We start from the raw sequence: 21,537 nt of genomic DNA, 5'->3' as shown, positions 1-21,537 counted from the left end.
GCCTTGTGCCTGCTGCCTAGCGCTCTACCACTGAGCTAAATCCCCAACCCTGCAAATAGCTATTCTAACATGTATTCTGGGTAAAGGGGGGGGGTGTCTCTGAGTGCATGTGTATCATACACCTCCTGCCCCAAAATATGTTGGGGGACACTTTTAGGAGAAAGAAAAGGAAAAAACACAGTATGCCAGCTCCTTTTTTCATTGTCAGGACAAAACACTGGGCAAAAGCAACTCACGGAAGAATGTATTTAGGTTCATAGATTGTGGGTGCAGTCTATCAAGGAAGGGAAGGTCTAGAGGTGGGAATGCAAGGCGTATGGATACTTCTGCATCTGCACTCAGGAGGTGGAGACAGAGAGACGAACTCCCCACATTCAGGGTAGGTTTTCTCTCTTCAGTTAAACCTTTCAGGAATACCTTTGAGATATATCCAGAAGTGTGCCCCATAGGTGATTCCAATCAAGATTAACTATTGCACATGCTATTACTGCTTGGAGCTAGGCTGGTGCTGCTGCCATGATTGGAATTCTGTGCCATGCACTGGTATATATAGGGTTGCTCTAGAGGATGTATGGAAGCTGGGCTTGAGATTCTTGTCTTGGAAAAGAATAGTGTTGGAAATAGAAGGGGAGAGAGATGGCTTGGTGGTTAAGAGCATGTATTGCTCTTCCAGAGGACTTGAGTTTGATCCCTAGTAACCATATCAGGTGGGTCACAACTCTCTGTAACTAAAGCTCTAAGAGGCTCTGCCACTGCTGAGCTCTGTGGGTACCTGCACTTAGTGCACTTACATACACACATGTACATATACTGTGCACACACACACCTACAATAATTATAATGAAAGAATGCACACACATTTACACACATGCACACATGTAAATACACATGTTTTATTAAATGAGACATCAAAGCACTATCCACAGAACACAGATAAAACTAGTATGTATTAATCCACAAAGAACTAAAAAAAACCAAAAAGCCACCATCTTAAAGCCAACTAGAACTAATTAGCAGGAATTTGGTAGTGTACTGCCTACAAACTTGAGATTACTCAGAAAATTAAAACAAAAAGAGGAGGCAGTGAGATGCTGGGTGGGATGTTAGAAAATTTAAACAAATCATACCAAATTCATAGTAAGATATTTAAACACTTGATGAAGTGGGTCTCCCCTCATCCCTTATTTAAAGAAAAATTACAATACTGAAAAAAGAATTCCTTTTATTTTTGTGTCAATGTTATAGTGACTTCAACAATTTTATTAGTTTTTTTTCCAATATTTTATTCAAGAGACATTCTCTGGATTAGAGAGTTAGCTCATTGAGCAGAGTGTTTTGAGGATGTGAGTTCCTGTGTCTCATACCATTGGGAAAAAGTCTGGCTTGATGGTGTCTGCCCTGCAAGCCCAGTGCTAGGGATGTAGGGACAGAATGATCCCTGGGGTTTGCTGGTAAGCTGGTCTCACTAATCAATGAGTTCTGGGTTTATTGAGAGATCTTGTCTAAAAAAAATTAATTAAGGAGCACAGTAGAAGAATGTGCTAAAAATTGAGCTCTGGCCTCCACCTACACACATCCTATCACTACCACATACATAACACCCACACACATTCATATCACACACACAGATCACACAGCATTTGATATGCAGTCATATTAATTACCTTGTCACTTTGACAAAAGGCATGAAAGGAGCTACTTGAAGGAGAAGGGATTTATTTTGGCTCATGGACTCAGGGGCTGTGAGTCCACCATGGAAGGGAAGGACAGCTCATCCTATGTTGGCAGGAGTTGGGGACAGAAGGCAGGAAGCAGACATGGATGTTACCTTCAAGACTATTCCCAGTGACCAGCATCCTAGGCTAAAGTCCCACAAGTCCCACAACCTCCCAAAACAATGTAACAGCCAGGGAGTAGGTGTTCGATGTCTTTGAAGGACATTTCAGTTTCAAACCATCATAAAGCATTCTTGAGTAGAAAAAAATTGATTTTTATTAGAAAAGAAAATAGAAATTACCAAGTAAGTACCTCACAAAAATAGAAATTATAATTATAGAAACATAAGAAAAAATCATCAACCTCATTGATGAGTAAAAAATTATCAGTTGAAAATTCAAAAATATTTTAAGTTGAAATAATTATATGCATAATGAGAGGGAGTATAAATTTACATATGCTTCCAAGGAGTGATTTGCCAATATGTGTAAAAAGCCTTAAATATAAATCATAATTTTTGGTCCAGTAATTCTAATTTTTGGCATCTTCTGACTGGAGTAATTAAAGTTATGCACAAATGATAATTATTGCTTCCGCTTTTATAATAGTGAGAAATTAGGATCACATTAAATGCCCGAATTAGGAAGTCATTTAAATAAATTATAGAGCATGTCATGGAAAATATGTAGAAAATTAAAGTAATGTTTAAAGACTATTTAAGCACCAGAGGGAAAGCTGGTAGCACCCGCCATTTCTAGGTGGGTTAAAGTGGGCTATGCAGCATAATAAGTCACATGTCTCAGAGTAATTTTAACTATGTGTGTTTAATCTGAGAAGATATAAGCAAAGGTATTGACCCTGTCCCCCAAATGGAAATACTTTCATTATTTTCCTTATTATAGCAGGAGGACCATTTCATTGTATAAATAAATATTCAGTTGGCACAAAGAAGTAGAAAGTGAAAATACTGCATATCAAAAATTCCATCAATGCAACTTTAAAAAATATATTTTGACTAAATATTTTATAATTTCTTATTATGTACTTGAGTTTTCCTCTCTCCCCATATTGTTCCCCCTAACGTCTCCCAGATTCCCACCACTGCCACCTCTCAAATCCTGCCCTTTTCTCTTTAAAATGACTGACCATATCAAATTTGTGTTGTCTGTATACTCATAGGTATGGGGCCATTCACTGAAGTATGGCTGACCTGTCAGGAACCATATTCTTTTTTTTTTTAAGACTTATTTATTTTATGTATGTGAGTACATTGTAGCTGTCTTCAGACACACCAGAAGAGGGCATCGGAGCCCATTATAGATGGTTGCGAGCCACCATGTGGTTGCTGGGAATTGAACTCAGGACCTCTGGAAGAGCAGTCAGTGCTCCTACCGCTGAGCCATCTCTCCAGCCCTAAGAACCATACTCTTAAAGGAGCCATCAACTCTCTATAGTTTCTCAGCTAGATGTGGGGGCTGGTGAAGCCCTTTTCCTCCACTGTGCTGAAGTGTTGACTAACTTAATGCTGTGCGTGCAGGTCTTGTGTGGGAAAACATAGCTGCTGAGAGTTTACGACTGCATTCATCCTGTCATATCTAGAAAATACTGGCTCTTACGATCTTCCTGCTACTTCTTCCTGTATGGTTCCTGAGCTTTGAAGGGAAGGTTTGCAAAATACATCTCTCATTTGTGGATGAACCCCTACCCTTACATGTTGACTAGGGCTTCAACCACCACCCACTGTACAAAGAAACGTTTCTAATAAGGACTGAGAGTTGTACTAATCTGTGAGTAGAGAGATAAGGGTTTAGAGAGCAGTTTGGTAGAATGTCAATTTAGCAGAGTTGTAGTATAATGTAGTGGTGGGTTTACTCTAAGACCAAGAGCTCCCCCACCATAGGTTGTTGGCCAGACCACAGTACCAAGCAAATATTTCCTCCAGTGGAGTAGACCTTAAATCCAATCATAAAGTGGTTGGTTACACTCATAATGTTCCAACTTCTATTTCACCCAGTGACTCTGGTCATTATTATACTTTACACAGTTCACAGTTAGACAAGACCATTACTTACTTCCTCCCCACAACCCAAGCAGGCTGTATAGCACCTTCTAATACTATGAGAGCTAGCCAGCATGGAGGAAGCATCTGAATTTGATTTCTCCTTGACTTATAACTGAAGTATATAGCATCTTGAACAATTGGGTCACACCATCAAGTTCAAGTAGGCCACCAAGAGCAAAGGCAGTGGCCTGTATTGTTTGGGGTATCTAACCTGGTCCTCTCTTAAGTGGTGGGCTTTTTTATTCTTTTCTATGTAATTAAAATGGCTTATTATTTGTTTAGAGAAAAGGTATCATTTGGTAGCATAATAGCAACAGGTGTCTATAGAATATGTATGGAAACAGGAAATTTTAAAAATATACTTTCCTGTATTTGCTGCTACTTAACAACAGTGCAGAAAGTTGTTGTTTTATGTTTTATATTTTTGTCCTTGCTTTCGTCATGTATTATTTTTAAACCCATAAAGTTTAAACAAAAGGGAAGGAGAAAGGAAAAAAAGCGATGAACTGTGAAGAACTCTTTAAAATAAAAGAATACTGCAGTATACTGTTCCCTTGCTCACTGACTTGTTTTATAGCTATCAAATTAAATGTCTCATGTGTGTCAGTCTCTGTCATTAGCCATGAGACACAGAGCTGAGACAATGAATTCTGCTCCCCTAAGCCTTTCAGGGTTGTGGGGAGAGCCTGACCCTTTGAGAAAACATGAGTAGTCACATATCATTTGCAAATTAAGACAGTGTAGTTTGCATTAGAACAGCATTCGTGAGAATAAAATTCCACATGAATGAAAATATTTAAGAGAATGATTAAGGAAGGGAGGACATTAGAAAGGTAAATAGATGAGAAGATATACTTGGGAAAGAGAAGAGAAGAACAAGAGAAAGGAAAATGATACAGTTTATGTCCTTCTAAAAAACTGGAGAATAGTTGGGTTGAGGGGGTGGTATGACTAAGTGGTAGAGTGCTTGCCTGCCATGCACAAGGCTCTCAGTTCAAACCCCTGGCATTGAAAAAGATAGATGGGGGAGGAGGGAAGGAAGGGAAGGAGGGCAAGGAAAGAGAGCAAGGAGAGAAGGAAAGGAAAGAAAGAAGAATTGAGAGGGGGGAGAAAGAAGGAAGGGAGGGAAGGAGGAGGGAGGAGCTAGAGGAGGGAGGGAAAACAGAAGTAATTGGTATATGACTGGCTGTGTAACACTGCTGACCTCAGAGTGAGTGGGGGATTTCAGGAACATGCGCTGAAGACAGAGATGATGAAACATTGACTTGTTATTTTAATGGTAGATGGAGACTTACCACAAATTCCAAATTTATGAGTGAATTAACCAATGTCAACAGCATAGTCCCCTAACTGAATGTAATACCATGTATTAAATCTCAGAAAATATCAAAACTCTTCCAATACCCATGAAAGACTTCATAGAAGAATTCTTTTACAGCTCAGGTGTGTACTCAAAGAAAACGTTTTGTCTTTCAGCCTTAAATGAACCCACCATAGACTATGGCTTCCAAAGACTGCAGAAAGTCATCCCAAGGCACCCAGGAGACCCTGAGAGGCTAGCTAAGGTAAGATGCGCTGGGAAATTGATAAGCAAATATCTTTTTGTAGACACTCAGCAAATTTAGACAAACCTACTCATTTGAGTCCCATGAAAATTAATTAAGCCTTGAAATTGGCTATGCTTTAGATAAGAGTATGAACATAAGGCTTGTGCCCATTATAAAATATATTATGTTTAATATTTGAGAGAATGTGAAATCTGAAAGTTTGATCTCATAAAACAGATGCACTACAAGAATTGGGGAGGCAGCAGGAATTGAGACAAGGTTTCTCAGTGTAGTCCTAGCTGTCCTAGAACTACCTTTGTAGACCAGGCTGGCCTTGAACTCACAGTAATCTGACTGCCTCTGCCTCCTGGGTGCTGTGGTTAAAGATGTGAGTCACCATGCTTGTAAAACATTGCTAATTGCATAAAGGTAAACATTTGCAGCATTACTTAAAAGCGCAAATTTCACTCCTTTATATTTAAATAGGAATTTTGCTTAGCCTGAACTGCTGAAGCTCATCAGTATATAAGCAGGCATTCACGGAGAGCCAGTTGTGTACACAAGAATTCAATGATGATTAAACGTCTCCATACAAAACTTTTACGAAAGAGGTCATTTGGGAATGAATTTGCTCAGAAAATATCACCTTAAATCTAGCTTATGACATCACCATTCTGTATTTAAAATTAGGTCCATTTAATTGTTGCCATTTGACCACAAGGAAACTATTAGACTTTTTACATTCATATTTGTGCTTCAAGCAGATCATGAAATGGCATGCTCCTTATTCCATATTCGAGTAAAAACCCAAGTAGTTGTGGCTTCAACAACACCCCTTTTCTTTTCCTCCTGGTAAAATACTCAGCAGCATTAAATCAGACAATATCTGGATAGCAGCTTAGTAACGATTTAAAAGGCTATTAAACAAAACAACTACAAAAATTTCCCACAGAAAACCAAAGGATAGAACAGCAGAAGAGGAGAGGGATTAGCAATTGCTAATTTTTTTCTGCTTAAAATGAATCAGGGAAAATATTATTGAAAGTTTGAGGAGTATTGCCAAGAGTATTTCAGGACTCTATTAACTCCTTAGCAAGCAGCTAAAGTCCCATCAATCACTTGAATCACTGATTAATTGAAAGTACCAGGATTATAACATACAATGATCTTAAAGTAGTTTTCAGGAAAATATCCAAGACGCTATCAATTTTAACCAACTTTGCCCTCAATTTGGCGAGGGTTTTTTCTTTTTTTCTTGTTTTTGTTTTTTTGGTTTCTTTTTTGTTTTTGTTGTTGTTGTTATTTTGCTTTGTTTTGTTTTGTTGTACTGATTTTGCTTTGTACCAGAAACTATATGAAACTATTATAGTGGCAAATTTCTACAGCTACCTATTTGTAGGATTTGGAAATGTGATTATATCCTATTTATCAAACTTAATATCGTACTTCTTAGCTCATTATATCTGGGGGCAGTATGTAAACTTGTTTTCACCTATAATTTTTTGTTTGCCGTTTGGGGCTGTAGCTCTGACTGTACCCTCCCTGTGTTTTCTTTCAGGAAATGCTATTGAAAAGAGCTGCGGACCTGGTGGAAGCCCTCTACGGCACACCACACAATAACCAGGTTAGATATGGGCATCTTGACTCTGTTGAGTTTCACTCTTAGTTCTGATACCCTGCTTACCCCAGCGTGCCTTTCCGCAGGACATCATTTTAAAGCGTGCTGCAGACATTGCAGAAGCCCTGTACAGTGTCCCCCGGAACCCCAGCCAGATTCCAGCTCTCTCCAGCTCCCCAGCTCATAGCGGCATGATGGGTATCAACTCTTACGGCAGCCAGCTGGGGGTCAGCATTTCAGAGTCTACGCAAGGAAATAACCAAGGTACTACCCCTCTGAAATCCAGCGTCCAAATAGATCTTCTCTATCCATCCAAAGGCCATCACTGCTGTGGTGTGCAGAGTTAGAGAGCACATCGCAGAGCATCCAATGGAGCACGAAAACCCCACCATAACAGATGAGCTATTTCACCATTGCAGGAAGTTCGTGGTTAGAGTGTGACTCTCTGGGAACTAGGAAGAATTCTTTTGACTGGAAATATTAATGGGTAAAGTTGAGTATCGTAAACTTCAAAGAGTTTAGACATATGGAATTGAGGCTTCATGGAATTGATTTTATACTGATGCTATGTGGTAATTCAATTGAATGACAGAGAGCAGGTGGCACTATTACTGTCCCCTCCGTGCAACTCTTGGTAACCCAGAGTAGTGACTTAGTTTTCCTTGGTTATTTCCATTGTAAGTGATCTTATATGGAAATACATGGCAAGTGGTTTAGTGAACTCGACTTTGTTTATGAACTCCATGCTTATATGTTCCAATGAGGTGGAGTATCTATACGGTAAATTGTCTTTCACTTGATGATATATTTTAGACTCCATTATAATAGGTTTTGTGTTGTTGGTTGGTTGGTTGATTGAAATTTTTTGAGACTTAGACAAGCTATGCAGTCCAGGCTAGCCTTAAGTTCACTATATAGTCCAGGCTGGCCTTAAATTTACTATGTGGTCTAGGTTTGCCTTAAATTTGTGGCAAGCCTTTTTTGTCTCAGAATCTCAAGCACTGTGGTTATAAATGTGAACTGTAATGCTCAGCATTCTTTATAAATGTATTTTTATATGTACATATATAAAGATATAAGTATGTATATAATATATGTCATAATATATAAGATATGTATAGTATATGGGATACACACATATAACATAGTATATAGATGTGAAATATATCTATACATATACATATGTAATATATAGACTATAGATATAAAAGATATCTATCTATATATATTCCAGTTCTGGGAGTTGAACCCAGAGCCTTGCCCATCCTAGGCAAGTATTCTACCACTGGGCTACATCACCAGATCCAATCACACTTCATAGTCATCCCCAGAGTTTCTTTCAGGACAAAGTGATGCTGGCTCTGCGCCCGGCTTCAGAACTTTAAGGGGACTCTTCTCCTTTCATGTCATTCATGGCCTGCCTGTCCCTACTCAGTGCTCACACCTCAGAGTCCTGGATCAACAAAGTTCACTGTGACCCTCAGTACTTCCTGATTTCAAATGATTTTCAGCCCCATACAGACGATGGCAGTGACTTTGAAGTACTGTTTCCAAACTGCTCTGCAGAATGCAAATGGCTCCAGAAATATTGCTAGGACACCTTCCTCCACCCCCAGAAAAGATTCTATGGTGCATTAAATTAGCAAAAATTAGATTGGCAAGTTTTGAGCAGGATATTTAAACTGTAGACTGTTTGTTTGACAGTCTTCAAAACATTGCTTCAGTGCAATGGCATCTTCCCAGCTTTGCTGGGTTGCTGAATGGTCTTCTCAGTGACAGCCATTAGAACCTTATAGAACTCCAACGTCCATGTCTACAGAGGTACAGCTTGGCATGTTCACTTACCACTCCATGCCAAGAGCAAGGAAGTGAGAGAGTGAAGTGAGAGAGAGAGAGAGAGAAAGAGAGATAGCACTGGATGTGGTGGTGCACAGCTGTGTACTCAGGAAGTGGGGACAGGAAGATGGCCATCACTTTTAGGCCTGTCTAGAATGTTTAGCAAGTTCTAAGTCAACCACAGAAACATAGTAAGATCCTATCTCAAAACCAAATTATAAAACAAAGCAATAAAAAGCAAAATAAATAGAAAAGGCAGTAAGTATCAAAGGCATGGCTTGCATAGGGGAAAGAAGTTACAGCTTTGATATCAAGGACCAGAATGCAACGCTATAGGAGGGTTAGTTAAGCCCTCACATTCTGTAGCATGGTCAGAATAGTTTGTCATAAATTCCAAATAGGCAACAGAAGTTTGTGAATGCTTCCAATTCCAGGAAGTGATTAGCTGTCTGAGGGATAGATGTGCCAGTCACCCCGGTGTGATCGCTGCCTCTTGCATGCATTAAAAACAAAACAAAACAAACAAATGAACAAAAACAGGGGTGGACAGTAAGTACATATCAGCTAAAAATAACGTGTCGCGTAAGCAAGTTCCACTTCCCACTGGTGCATGGCAGTGGTAACCTGACGATCTGGGGTGGGCAGGGACAAGCACTATCCACATTTGGACGGTGGTGGGCACTGCTTTGTTTACCTGGCCTGTTTCTTCTGTTGTCAAGGATACATCCGCAACACAAGCAGCATCTCCCCTCGGGGATACTCCTCCAGCTCCACGCCCCAGCAATCTAATTACAGCACCTCCAGTAACAGCATGAATGGCTACAGCAATGTTCCTATGGCCAACCTGGGTGTGCCAGGATCACCGGGTTTTCTGAACGGCTCACCTACAGGCTCCCCGTATGGAAGTAAGTGACCTCTGCCATCCATCTGGCACTGAAGCCTCCCTTCCAAGGTCTCAGCCCTCAGTCTTTCAGGGGAGAGCTGTGCTCCCAAATGGCATGAACACATGGGAGACAGTCTCGTTTCCTGATGAAAGGTCCTTTCTACCTTTTCTTTCCTCGTGGCTGGACTTAAACTTCCCAATTCATGTTCTCCTAGGGGAGGAGAGGGGGCAAACCTATTCCCTTTTATAAGGTATATGTGGCTTGTGTATGTGGAGAGAAGAGGGGACATTTCATTTCAGCTAGCAGTGTGCACCCGTTTCACTGGGCGTTCTCACAGGCACTATTTCCTTTCACCTGCACATTATGGGCAAAGAAGTTTGGTGCTGTAGCCATCCTACCCACTTACTGTTACACAGCTAGAATTTATCAGGTGGCAGCGGGCACAGTAGTGGCCGCCTACTCCTCTGAGACATCTCAATCTGTTATTTTCTTCCATGGCTTCTTATAAGCTTCCATGGCTTCTTGTAATTCACTTAGATCCTACCCCCGCCCCATCATCTTCTCTTACCCCGTATCCCTCCTACCAAAGCCTTTCTTCCTTATAAGACTTGAATTGTTTTGTTCGTTTGTGGGCCACTGAGTTTGCTTTGGGTAGCTTGCTTGAGGGAGGGTGATTTACTTGACCAAGGGTGACTTGTCAGTGGTTACACCCCTGAGGAATCTTACTGCCCTTTCCCTGGCAATCATGACCAGCCTACAGTTCCTCAGGGAGAGGTGAGACCCTAAACAGGACATCTGTAGCGTGCTCTGCTAGACTTTGCGACATGGCTCTGTCCGTCATTAAAGCACCTCCAGAGAGATGGAAGTTGACCATTGTATAGCAGCTTGCTGGATTGAGACAGAGCCTCTTAGCCTTAATCTATGGCCTAAGCAGCAAAGTCTATGGCTTGAGAAGTTGTGAAAACCCATTTGGGATGCTCTGGGAGTTAAGCTGGGAGCTTGCACAATGGTCCCCAAAGCCTGAAAGAGTGTGTTTTTCAAGCCTACTCAGGGAATACGTGAGTCCAGGGGCCATGCTGACACGAGAGCCAAATGATGGAGTAGAGAGCTCTTGAACTGTTGGCTGTTGGCACAAGGCCTGTGCCTGCCCTTTTCTTCACCCAGAGTGGCTCTCTCTTGCCAGAGTGGCTCCCTTGGGCCAAAAACAAGGATATGTCAAGGACAGCAAACAGCCCTGTCAGCCAAGGCTCAAGTGACAGACTTTGGGGCTATTTCTTATTTCTTACCACCTTCAGACCTTTGATTCTTGAACCCACCCAGTCCTGCAATGATTCTGAGCTGTTTTTAAGTCAGTATTACAGTGTGATGGGGATTGAGGACCAAGGAGCTGAATGCAGCACAGACCCTTTCATTCAGTACAGCTACACATGTCGTGTGTGTGTGTGTGTGTGTGTGTGTGTGTGTGTGTGTGTGTGTGTGTATGAGAAGTGAAGAGCTCTTGTTTCCCAGTTTGCAAAATGCTATTGCAAAGGCTGTTTTCTGTGCCATGTGTCTATCTGTGATGACCTTGTTAAGGAATGCAGAAGAAATATAGACAGTTTAGCTGCTGAGACCAGGGTGGGTTTGTCACATACTTGGTCAAGAATGAGGTACCTTGTGTGACAATGAAACTCTCCCTCTAACAGACCCCCACAAGGAACATGGCGGCATGAGAGAGAACAACAATGCTTGCTTCACCATGATTCTGATAGCAATTCATGTATTCTTCTCTACAGGTTAAAGAACAATCTAGAGCCCAGTCAGATCCCCTCAACCACTTTGTGGCACAAGTGTAACAATAATTACTATCACCACTCTCCCTTATAAGGGACCAGGAGTTGATTAATGACCTGCTCAGAGAATCAGAGCAGGTTAATGGCTCAAATGGGACCAAAACACCTGTCACCAGACTCAGAACGGAATGCCATGTTTTCAAATTATTCAGCAGCACAAAGGATGGAGACTATTTACAATGTATCACTAGGCTAAAGCAGATGGAATTTTCTTCTTCCCACTATTCCTTAAATCATTTTGTCAAATTTATTTTACATATCTGTGTTTGCATGTATGTACACACACACGTGCACATGGATGCCATGCCACATATAAAGAGAACAGAGGACAACTTTCCAGGAGTTGAGTCTTCTCTTTTTCCATTAGTCTCACATCAGCAGGCCCCTTTACCCACTGAGCCATCTTGCCAGCCCTCATGTGGCCATTTTGATATCCAGAAATGGCAATTTCCCATGACTCAATCATAGGCTTGGGTATATATAAAGTTGAACATATTAAACAGTTGCTTTGTAGATTTTAAATAGTTTATTAATAATTAATATGCACTCCACTGTGCATCCTGTCATGTTAGTGGTCTGTGTGTGTGTGTGTGTGTGTGTGTGTGTGTGTGTGTGTGTGTGTGTGTGTGTGTGTGAAGGTGAAGGTTCAGTTGGGTATTTGCCTAATGTTTCTTACTAGATCATCTCACTCCATCAATAGAGTCAGAAAAACATTATGCCCTAAATCTTTAAGTCACCTGTTGATATGGAAGACAGGATGGTGTCCTGCCCAACAGTGAGTGAGGAGACTTCAGGGGACCCCTTACAACCCCTGCTGCCCTGAAAGTGACCACTTGTACCCCAGTTTTAGAGGGACGGTCTGAGGGAGTTGAAGTCTGTGAATGGCATTCCTAATGGTACATTCGTTACGATCAAATCTGCCCGTTGTAAAATCCCAAATGCCCAGTGGAGTTCATTACAACAACACCTGACCTGTATTTCTAACCAGCGAGGTCTTCACTTCTCTGGGAAATATTTTTTTAAAGCCCAGGGGGAAAGGTTTCATCAGTGCAGTTGCTTATGTCTGAAAACACAGTCCTATGTGGGTTTTTTCCCCTCACCCATTTTTTTTTCTTCTAATGAGCCTGATGTGGCTAGACCAGGCCATGGGGCAATCACTTGCCAGAGACATTAAAAAACCAATAGAGCCAAAGCTCGCTTTCTCAGTGAAGTTTGCCTTGCATTACAGCCAACACAGACAATCACAAGCCCTGACTCCTCTCTGCTTTTGCTGTCACACTCCTTCAAAAATGGCCGAGCAGATGTTTTTTCAATCTTACATACGAATTTCACTTCCTGGCGGTAGCTGTGTGTGCCAAGTTCCAGCTCGGAGCAAGTTTCTATGCCTGGACTCTAAGCCCCTGACAATAGGAGGTTCTAATGAGATGCTGACAGACCCCTTGAGTGCCAGCAACTATGCTGGCTGGATGCAGATGCAGAGGAGGGTCTGTGAGTTCCAGCAGAGGCTGAGCTGGCCAATCAATCCTTGTAAGAAGAACAGTAATTTTTCTTTAACTCCCAGGTTCACATAGATTTCTGGGCCAGACGTGCTTGCCTTTGCTTGGCCTCTGTCCACAGATGGATGTTCAGAGACATTCTCAATTGGAAGCCTGTTTAATCAGCTTTCCCTAAATGGTACACTCCACTGTCCCCAAACATGGTCTACTCAACAAGCCCACAACACCCATGGGGGCCATGTCTTCCAAGCAGAATAACCACCGAGCCAACCCAAAGTTTGGGATAGAATCCATTCAGGCAGCCATCCAACCTACTCCACTTACAGTCTTAGATCGTGCCCTGGGCTTCAGTATTTTTATATTTTCAGAAATAAATATTAAGAAGTTTTCCATTATAAAACATTAAGTGACTATTATAGAACGTGCGAAACACAGAGAAATAGTTTTTGGAAGAGAAAAGACTCCCTCCCCCTGCAAAACATAAGCTCAGTATTTTGATGCCATCCCATTTGCATTTTTAATTTTTTAATTTTTCAAAATTTTTACTTTTTACGTGCATTGGTGTTTTGCTTGCATTCATATCTGTGTCTGAGGGTTGGCTCCCCAGAACTGGTTTATAGACAGTTGTAAGCTGGCATGTGGGTGCTGGGACTTGAATCTAGATCCTCTAGGAGAGCAGCCAGTGCTCTTGGGTGCTGAGCCATCTCTTCAGTCCTTCAGGTGCATTTCTTAAGTAAAGAAGAGACAAATTCTATGGTAATAGAACTCTAACTCTGGAGATTCTGAAAAGCATGTCTAGGCTCAAAGGAAAGAGAGAAACAGCATGTCATGTCTGTGCAGGCGTAACCACTGGTCGGTTGGTTGGTTGGGTAGTACTGGGGTTAAACCCACGGCCTTGCATGCTAGGTAAGTGCTCTGCCATCATCTGGTCCCATTTGTGCACATACATGCACTTCTGCACACACATGAACACATCCCTCACACATTCTCTCTTCTCTTTGTGTCTCCCTCCCCCCTCTCACTGTCTGTCTTTGTCTGTGTCTGTGTCTGTGTCTGTGTCTGTGTCTGTCTCTCTCTCTCTCTGTCTGTCTCTCTCTCTCTCTCTCTCTCTCTCTCTCTCTCTCACACACACACACACACACACACATACACGAATGCACAATTATCACCATACTGCTTTCCCCAGGAATTTGAGGATTTAGAATTTATTCATGTCTTAGTTACTGCTTCTTTTGCTGTGGTAAAACACTGTAGCCAAAGACAGCTTGAGAAAGAAAGTTTTTATTTGAGTTCACAGCTCTCAGGTCACACTCCATTTCTGAGGGAAGTCAGGCCAGGAACTTAAGGCAGGAGCTAAAGCAGAGGCCATGGAGGAGTGCTGCTTACTGGCTTGTTCTTCATGACTTTATTATACAACCCAAGACATCGGCCCAGTGGCAGCATAGCTTACAATTAGCTGGGCCCTCCCAATCATTAATCAAGAAGACGGCCCATGGGCTGAACTGATGGGTGGAGTGTTTTCTCAACTGAAGTTCTCTCTTCCCAGATGACTCTAACTAGTGTCAAGCTGATAAAAAACAGACAAAATCTAACCAGAACAATCAGGTTTTTTTTCTTTGTCAGAGGAATTAACGGAGATGCTTTTTTCCCAGTGTGAACAGGACATGAACACGCAGGAAAACTCGGGCCTTTTACTAATGATCCTGTTAGTTCTCACCATAGAAAAAAAGATAGTCTTTCCATTTTTCAATTTTAGTACCTTTATTTTCTCCTACATCACAAGTAATATCATAGAAAGAACTGAAAAATAGGGATTCACTTGAAAACATCTGCAAGTTTGTCAGCTGGAGACACCACAAATCAAAAGTCTATTACACCCCTCTACCCTTTGCTTTGTGCATTTGTTTTCTTTAGGTAGAAGTCAGGTCGATGCATATCTTCTTGTGTAATCTGTTTTGGTTATCCAAGAGAGGGGGTCTAATCATTGTTAAAGTTTCTTCTCAAACAGTAGTTTAACTGTTTTGATAACCCCCCATCGTATGGGCTTAGTGGTTACTGCACTGTGGGCCCGGTATTTCCCTACTTCTTACTATAAAAAGTCCTTGAATCTTTTCTCCTGTTTTTGGCAATTTGTGATCATCCCTTTGAGATTAATTTCTAGAGATTAAATTAGTGGGTCAGATGATATGAACATTTAAACACACTCTGCTATGGCCTGCCAAAGTCCCCCTGGAGCGATTGAATCTCTTCCTCAAGAAAGCCAGCATGTGGTTCCCCGCCCCTTAGCCATGCCCTAGCTTTTATTCATCTAATAAATGAAAAACAGCATTTTTGTCATTACTGTTTTATAGTTCTCCAGTGGGAATACTTCTGGCCAGGTCTCTGGGCTGTTTTCGTCGGTATTCTATGCCTAGCTTTCACCTTTGTTCCTTCTCCTACTTAACTCGCATTAGCCATCCAGGGCACAAGCATGGGGAATGCACGCTGCAAATGTTTTCTTGATTTGCCGCTTGCTTCTTGTGCATATGAGAGTTAGAGAAGCTTTGTCACTGCATGTCAACTCTACCTTTCCCTTGTCTGCTGTGATCTGTGGTCCAAAGAATCGCACACGTCGGGGTTGGGGATTTAGCTCAGCGGTAGAGCGCTTGCCTAGCAAGCGCAAGGCCCTGGGTTCGGTCCCCAGCTCTGAAAAGAAAAAAAGAAAAAAAAAAAAAAGAATTGCACACGTCACCTCACTTTTTGAGGTGCCCACTACCACGCTTGGGGCTTTTTTGTAAGTAACTCCATATTCTACACAGATTTGCTTGCATGCTGAACACAAGGAAGGACTCTAGATGTTATCTATTTAATCTCCCCTGGTTAGTGAATTAGCTTTATGCATCCACTCCCAACAACGTGGCTCATACTAGCACCTTTAGTGACCATCACGTCTCATCTCTAACCATTTCCGGACCTTGTTTTCCCCCAACTTTTTAATCTGCCTGTTTGCTAGTCTAGTGTATTTACCATATCTTTGCAAAACGTTGTTATAGTATGGTTATTAAAGTATAAAGCTAGAAGTTACATTGGCTGAAATGCATAGAACTTTAAGACTTCTGCTTCAAATATTTTGTTATAATTCTATTGGGTGTCTTTTATCATTTTCCCAGAACGTTTGAGAAATGTCTTTATAAGGGTTTGCACTTGTCAACTCTGCCATAACTCTTTTGTGTCACTTGGTAAAGCTTCTCTTGAGAAGCTGGTGTGGCTCAAGTCGTACTGTATGTTGAAATGTTGTGATACATGTATGGATTTGTATGTACACTTGTGTATGTGTATTGCTGTGTGTGTACATGTGCTACATATGTTTGTACATGCACATGTATATATGGATATATTTGAGTATACATGTTTATGTGTATACATGTGTTATGTGTATGTACATGTTTGTATGTGTGTTATATGTGTATATATGTATTTGTTTACATGTGTTTATGTTATATACATGTATATATATGTGCACATGTGATACATATGTATACATATGTATATGCATGTAAATGTGTTTTGTGTATGTGTGTGATTTGTGCATGTATATATTGTATGTACATGTGTTTATGTGTGTATATGTTTATATGTGTTGTATGTGTACATGTGTTACATGTATGTATTGCTTTATGTGTGTTCTTGTGTCATGTTTATGCGTGTGTCTATGTGTGCACATGTATTAATATGCACACATATTTAAATGACCAAAATATGCTATATACACGTGAAATTCTCAGAGAATAATAATAATATCACATTTTAAAAAGAATCCTCTATTACTATGCTTGAGTGAGGCTATTACAACAACTGAAACTAGGGTGCCATTTTGGTGTCTACATTGAGATTTTAATGTTGCAGAGGTTAGACCATGGTCAGGACCCTCTGGCTTCTGACTCTCAGCCTTTCTTTGACCTCTAAATCTGATATTAAGGGAAGGGAAAAGCATTTTTATATCATTTTTTTATTGATGATAAGCAAAAGATTCAGAAGATGATATTAGGCTTGGAACCATAAACAAGATCCACCCGCAGTGCTGAGCCCTGCATCTGTGTAGTGCAGTGAATTGGTCCAATTTCACACACATCTCCATGCTCAGACCCAACAGGAAATTCTGCCCTCCTCTCCAATGTTTTTTCTACTTATATTTGCAAAAATGGAAGAGATGTACTCATGTGTGTCTTTCTTCACAACTTTTTAATCAGTACTCTCTAAGCATAAGTGCTCTGTAGAAAAAGCTCTGCTTCTTGTTGTCTTAGGTGTATGATTTTTAATCAGTACTCTCTAAGCATAAGTGCTCTGTAGAAAAAGCTCTTCTTCTTGCTGTCTTAGGTGTTTGATTCTCTTGTAATGATATCATTCTGGGGGCTGGAGGGATGTCTCCATGGTTAAGAGCTCTTAGGGCTCTTGTAAAGGACCCAAGTTCAGTTCCCAGCTTCTATATGGAGTAGCTCACAGCTACCTGTAGCTCCGGCTCCAGGAGATCCAATGCCCTCTGCTGGACTCCTTGGACACCTGCACTCATGTGCACATGCCCACACACAGATGCACACAATTAAAAATAATAAAATAAATGATTAAGAAGGAAGACATCCTATTGTACCTACTGCCTGTGATTGCTGGAGGTGCAATTGAGAGGCAGAGGAAGAGCGGCAGAGGAAGAGCTGGTAGTGTCTACCTGGGGGTACCAAAGCTTCTGACCTTCAATTCACCTTGTACTTTGCTGTTGATGCTGTTTTCCCATCTCATCTGCTCCTTCTGAGCAAACTTAGTAACAAATAATAAGATCTTCTTGTCTGACGTAACTCGATAGAGTGTGTGCCATGGAGGGGTGGGGCCCATCCCTGTTTAAACTGCCTTTATTTTTCTTGGAAATTACCACACTTCGCCTTTGGCTCCCCTTAAGTCATTTTTAATGTTAATATTGTTAATATTGGTGGTTTCTCTCTGAGCATTATGTCAGGGGAGACCGAATTTCAGCTTTATTTCCCAAGTGCCCTGAAAGTCCAGAGAGGGAGGTCATCTTCTGAATATTAATAAACTCTACACTGAGTGAAGAAGTAGTCCATGGTGAGGGTAATCACAGCAATCTTAGCCCGATGTCCAACCTCTAGGCATGGGAGATGCCAGGTGGCTCAGAGCTCCACATAAGGCTTCTTTTTAGGGTGAAAAGAAGTTTCCCATGCTGCACAGATTTTTTTCTTGCTCTTTCTATCTTGAATGAAGATCTCTCGCAGCCCACCTCCTATCTTGACTCCTGCCTTCCTGGACTCCAGTTGGAAAAGCAACCTGTCTTCTCACAGGGCCTTCCATTCCTCTCCACTGGGATCATTGCCACAGTGATCATTACACGTGTCTATTCCTCCTAGGCAGAGGAATAAGATTGTCACATTTAACATTTTTTTCTGATTTCTCTGTTTTATTAGTGTATAGTAATTGTATATGGTTTGGGGTTTCAGATAGATGCGGTCTTTCAAGTCCTTTACTCATCCACATTCGTCTTCCTCCCACTTTCATGCCACATATATGGTTAAATACATGTACATGCATGCACACAATGGCTTTATGTAGCTGTAAAAGACTGTAGGGACTCGGACAACTGAGAAAGCACATGCTACTGTGTCTCTGCATCTGACTTACCTTGCATAATACGATGCTCTCCTGATAGCCTATCAGCAAATGGGCTCAGGTGATACATAATTCTAGCAAGGTGTGTCATTTAGAAACAGGTGTGCCATACCTGTGAAAACGTTTTCCATTGCCTTAGCTGTAAGGGAAATGCAAAATAAAACAATATGGAGATTCATTCTCACCCCAGTCAGAATGGTGACCGTAAAGAAAAGTATAGCAGATGTTGGTTGGCAAGGATGTGGGGGAAAGGAACTCTTACACATGGCCAGTGGGGGGATAAATTAACCCAGCCACAATAAAAAACTGGTATGAAGATCCCTCAAATTTACTCTTGTTTTTAATCCCTGGAACCTGGACCATTACCTGGGAGCTAATAATTTTTCAAGCAGATTGAGGAGAATGTGCATGTTAAGAAACAATGGCTTGCTGATGAGCCCCCTCCTAAAGAGTGCCCACCTCTGCTTGCAGTCATGTCTTCAAGCCCCACGGTGGGATCCTCCAGCACATCCTCCATCCTCCCGTTCTCCTCTTCAGTTTTTCCTGCTGTCAAACAGAAGAGTGCCTTTGCCCCTGTCATCAGGCCCCAAGGCTCCCCTTCGCCTGCCTGCTCCAGTGGCAATGGGAACGGATTCAGAGGTAAGCAGAGACCCTTTGCGGGGTGCATGTGATCCAGGTGCCCAAGAGTCTGCAAAGGAAGAGCGAGTACCACAGCTTGACACAATAGCTCTGAGCACTTGCCTACAGAGCTCCTGTGGTTCATGGTGGGTCGTGAATGGCAGATGTACTGGCCTGATGCTGCACCTAGGGCTGGGTTAGTATGGGGGTGAATGGGGACAAGCCAAGCATGTACAAGGCATGGAATTAATGGTGGGAGAGACATATGTTCATCCTAGGAATGTCTGGGCAGCTCAGGATTGTACTTTCCAAAGTTAAGGTCGTTCAGTTTCAGGAAGGCGCCTGTTCACCCTTCAGATGCTGCCTGGGGTTATTTCTGATTGAAATGGTTTACCATCTGCAGTTGATGGCACATGTGGAAGGACCCAGCAGGAGCAGAAACTCGGGTTATGTGCGAGCCAAATCGATAGCAGGTGCCTGATCAAGGGTTAGGAGGGAAGGAAGAGGGGAGAGCCACACTGTTTCGAAGAACAAAAAAAATTAATATCACCCGTCAAACCCATTTTTGAGCAGTGTCCTAAAATGTAATATGACATGACGTAACACAAATGTGGCGAGTACATGAGAATCTAATCATCCCTCCGAGAACGGGAGGCAGCTGATGGCAGGAGAGCAAATTGGAAACTGCTGAGCACCACGGTTCACTCATGACCCACATTATCTTAGGCTGTTTCTCGGGGCTTGATATGAAAACATTCATGACAGGCAGTGTTGGTCAGCAGAGCTTTCTGGGGACCTGGGATAGGCTGTGCCATTTTGGAGACCTCAGATCTTGGTGGCTTGTTAAAAGCCTTTGTGTTCCAGATCTTTGGGAGGGGCGGGTAGCCTGTGAGAATAACAAAAACCTTGAAAGACATGTTACATTTCTGTGTCTTTCACTCCCAGGGGGCTGAGACATTTTGACAGAGATGAGAGAGAAACTGGCAAGTCCATTACTAGGAACCCATCTTGAAACAGCCACTTAGAATTCCTCTCAGTAGGACTAGGCTGCTGGAGCTCCATACCACCCAACATGTGGGTAGTTGGAAACATCGTATAATAGATGAGACTTTTCTTTCAATCCAGATGTGTAAGCCATAGAGAAACAACACAGCTTGTAACTAAGTGTCTCACTCTCCCTGTCTCTAATCAAACACCCCAGGACTGAGTGAGGGATCCTGTCACTCAGAGAGGGATTAGAACTTTCCCCATGAAGATCACGTTTATATCCCAGGCAACAAACACCACAGGGGACATGGCTGCTGTGTCTTTCTCCTCACCAACCCCCTTGGTGAGGATGTTTCTGCTCTCTAGGTTCCCTGTCTTCATCCATCAACTTTCAGCTGAAAGGAGAATGGTGTGGGGAGTGGAGGCTTTAGCCTCATGGCCCACAGTATAGACGCGATTCCCTAAAAATTGCCCTGTATGCAAAGCCCCCACTGAGTGCCATGCAGACACCTCGTCCTGCATATCCAGTTAGCTAAATGGCTTTATCTGAGGCCATTAGCATTAGCATGACTAATGGTTCAAATTTACACTCAGACTCTAGAGTGCTCTGACAGCCCACTCTCTCCAGGGACCGTGATGGTGGACTTCCTCTCTTTGCCTACTCTTCACTCAGATCTACTTTGCCACCAGGACAGAGGGAGGGTATTGTTTTTCTGTAAGAAGCTCAAAGGCAAAATGAACCGGACAATGCACAGTTAAGCATCTCTCAAACCACGCAAGTCACAAATGAAAATGCTCTCCCAAGAATTTCCATCTTCCTGTTTGTTGGCTATAGTTGCTCTAAGGGCCATCATCTAGTGTTGGTGGAGTAGGTCAGGAAAAAGGGCATGGATTAAATGTGTGGTTTTGAGCCTTTTGAGCATCTCTGATCTCCTGTGTTCAACTTGGTAAAACCTTGAGCCTGGAAAGAGGAAGGACCAAAAAGCACCGAGTGTAATAGGGCAGGAATGAGTCAGTATTCTGACACCTAAATACTGTCATTATAGCATTTTCTGTCCCACTCTCTGCTTTACTTATCTGGCATTTATAGTTGATGAATACAGATTGTCAAGGTGATCTTATATGCTGTGTGTCTGATTCATTTTCTAGCTCCCTCCAGAAACACACACACACACACACACACACACACACACACACACACACACACACACACACACACACACACACACACACACACACAAAAGCTTCCTACACTCCTGGATAATTACAGCAGTTGTTATATCTCCAAG

At 42.0% G+C, this 21,537-nt stretch overlaps 1 protein-coding gene across 7 annotated transcripts in view; it reads left to right on the top strand.

The window, feature by feature from the left end:
- The window catches only part of Ebf2 (EBF transcription factor 2), a 199,940-nt gene that overhangs the window by 174,427 nt on the left and 3,976 nt on the right, over positions 1-21,537 (top strand). For 4 of the 7 annotated variants that reach the window (XM_032917570.1, XM_032917573.1, XM_032917568.1 and 1 more), the window contains 5 exons: positions 5,255-5,343; positions 6,884-6,949; positions 7,030-7,207; positions 9,499-9,684; positions 19,115-19,282. In XM_032917570.1, coding sequence (XP_032773461.1) covers positions 5,255-5,343; positions 6,884-6,949; positions 7,030-7,207; positions 9,499-9,684; positions 19,115-19,282 — 687 coding nt within the window. The remainder of the gene's footprint in view (positions 1-5,254; positions 5,344-6,883; positions 6,950-7,029; positions 7,208-9,498; positions 9,685-19,114; positions 19,283-21,537) is intronic. The other 3 variants (XM_032917572.1, XM_032917571.1, XM_032917574.1) reach the window with 2 other exon arrangements.

The sequence above is a fragment of the Rattus rattus genome, chromosome 12 (genome assembly GCF_011064425.1).
Source record: "Rattus rattus isolate New Zealand chromosome 12, Rrattus_CSIRO_v1, whole genome shotgun sequence".
In the NCBI taxonomy this organism is placed as follows: Eukaryota; Metazoa; Chordata; class Mammalia; order Rodentia; family Muridae; genus Rattus; species Rattus rattus.
The sequence above is the reverse complement of the archived record's forward strand: the minus strand, read 5'-3'. Positions and strand labels throughout refer to the sequence as shown.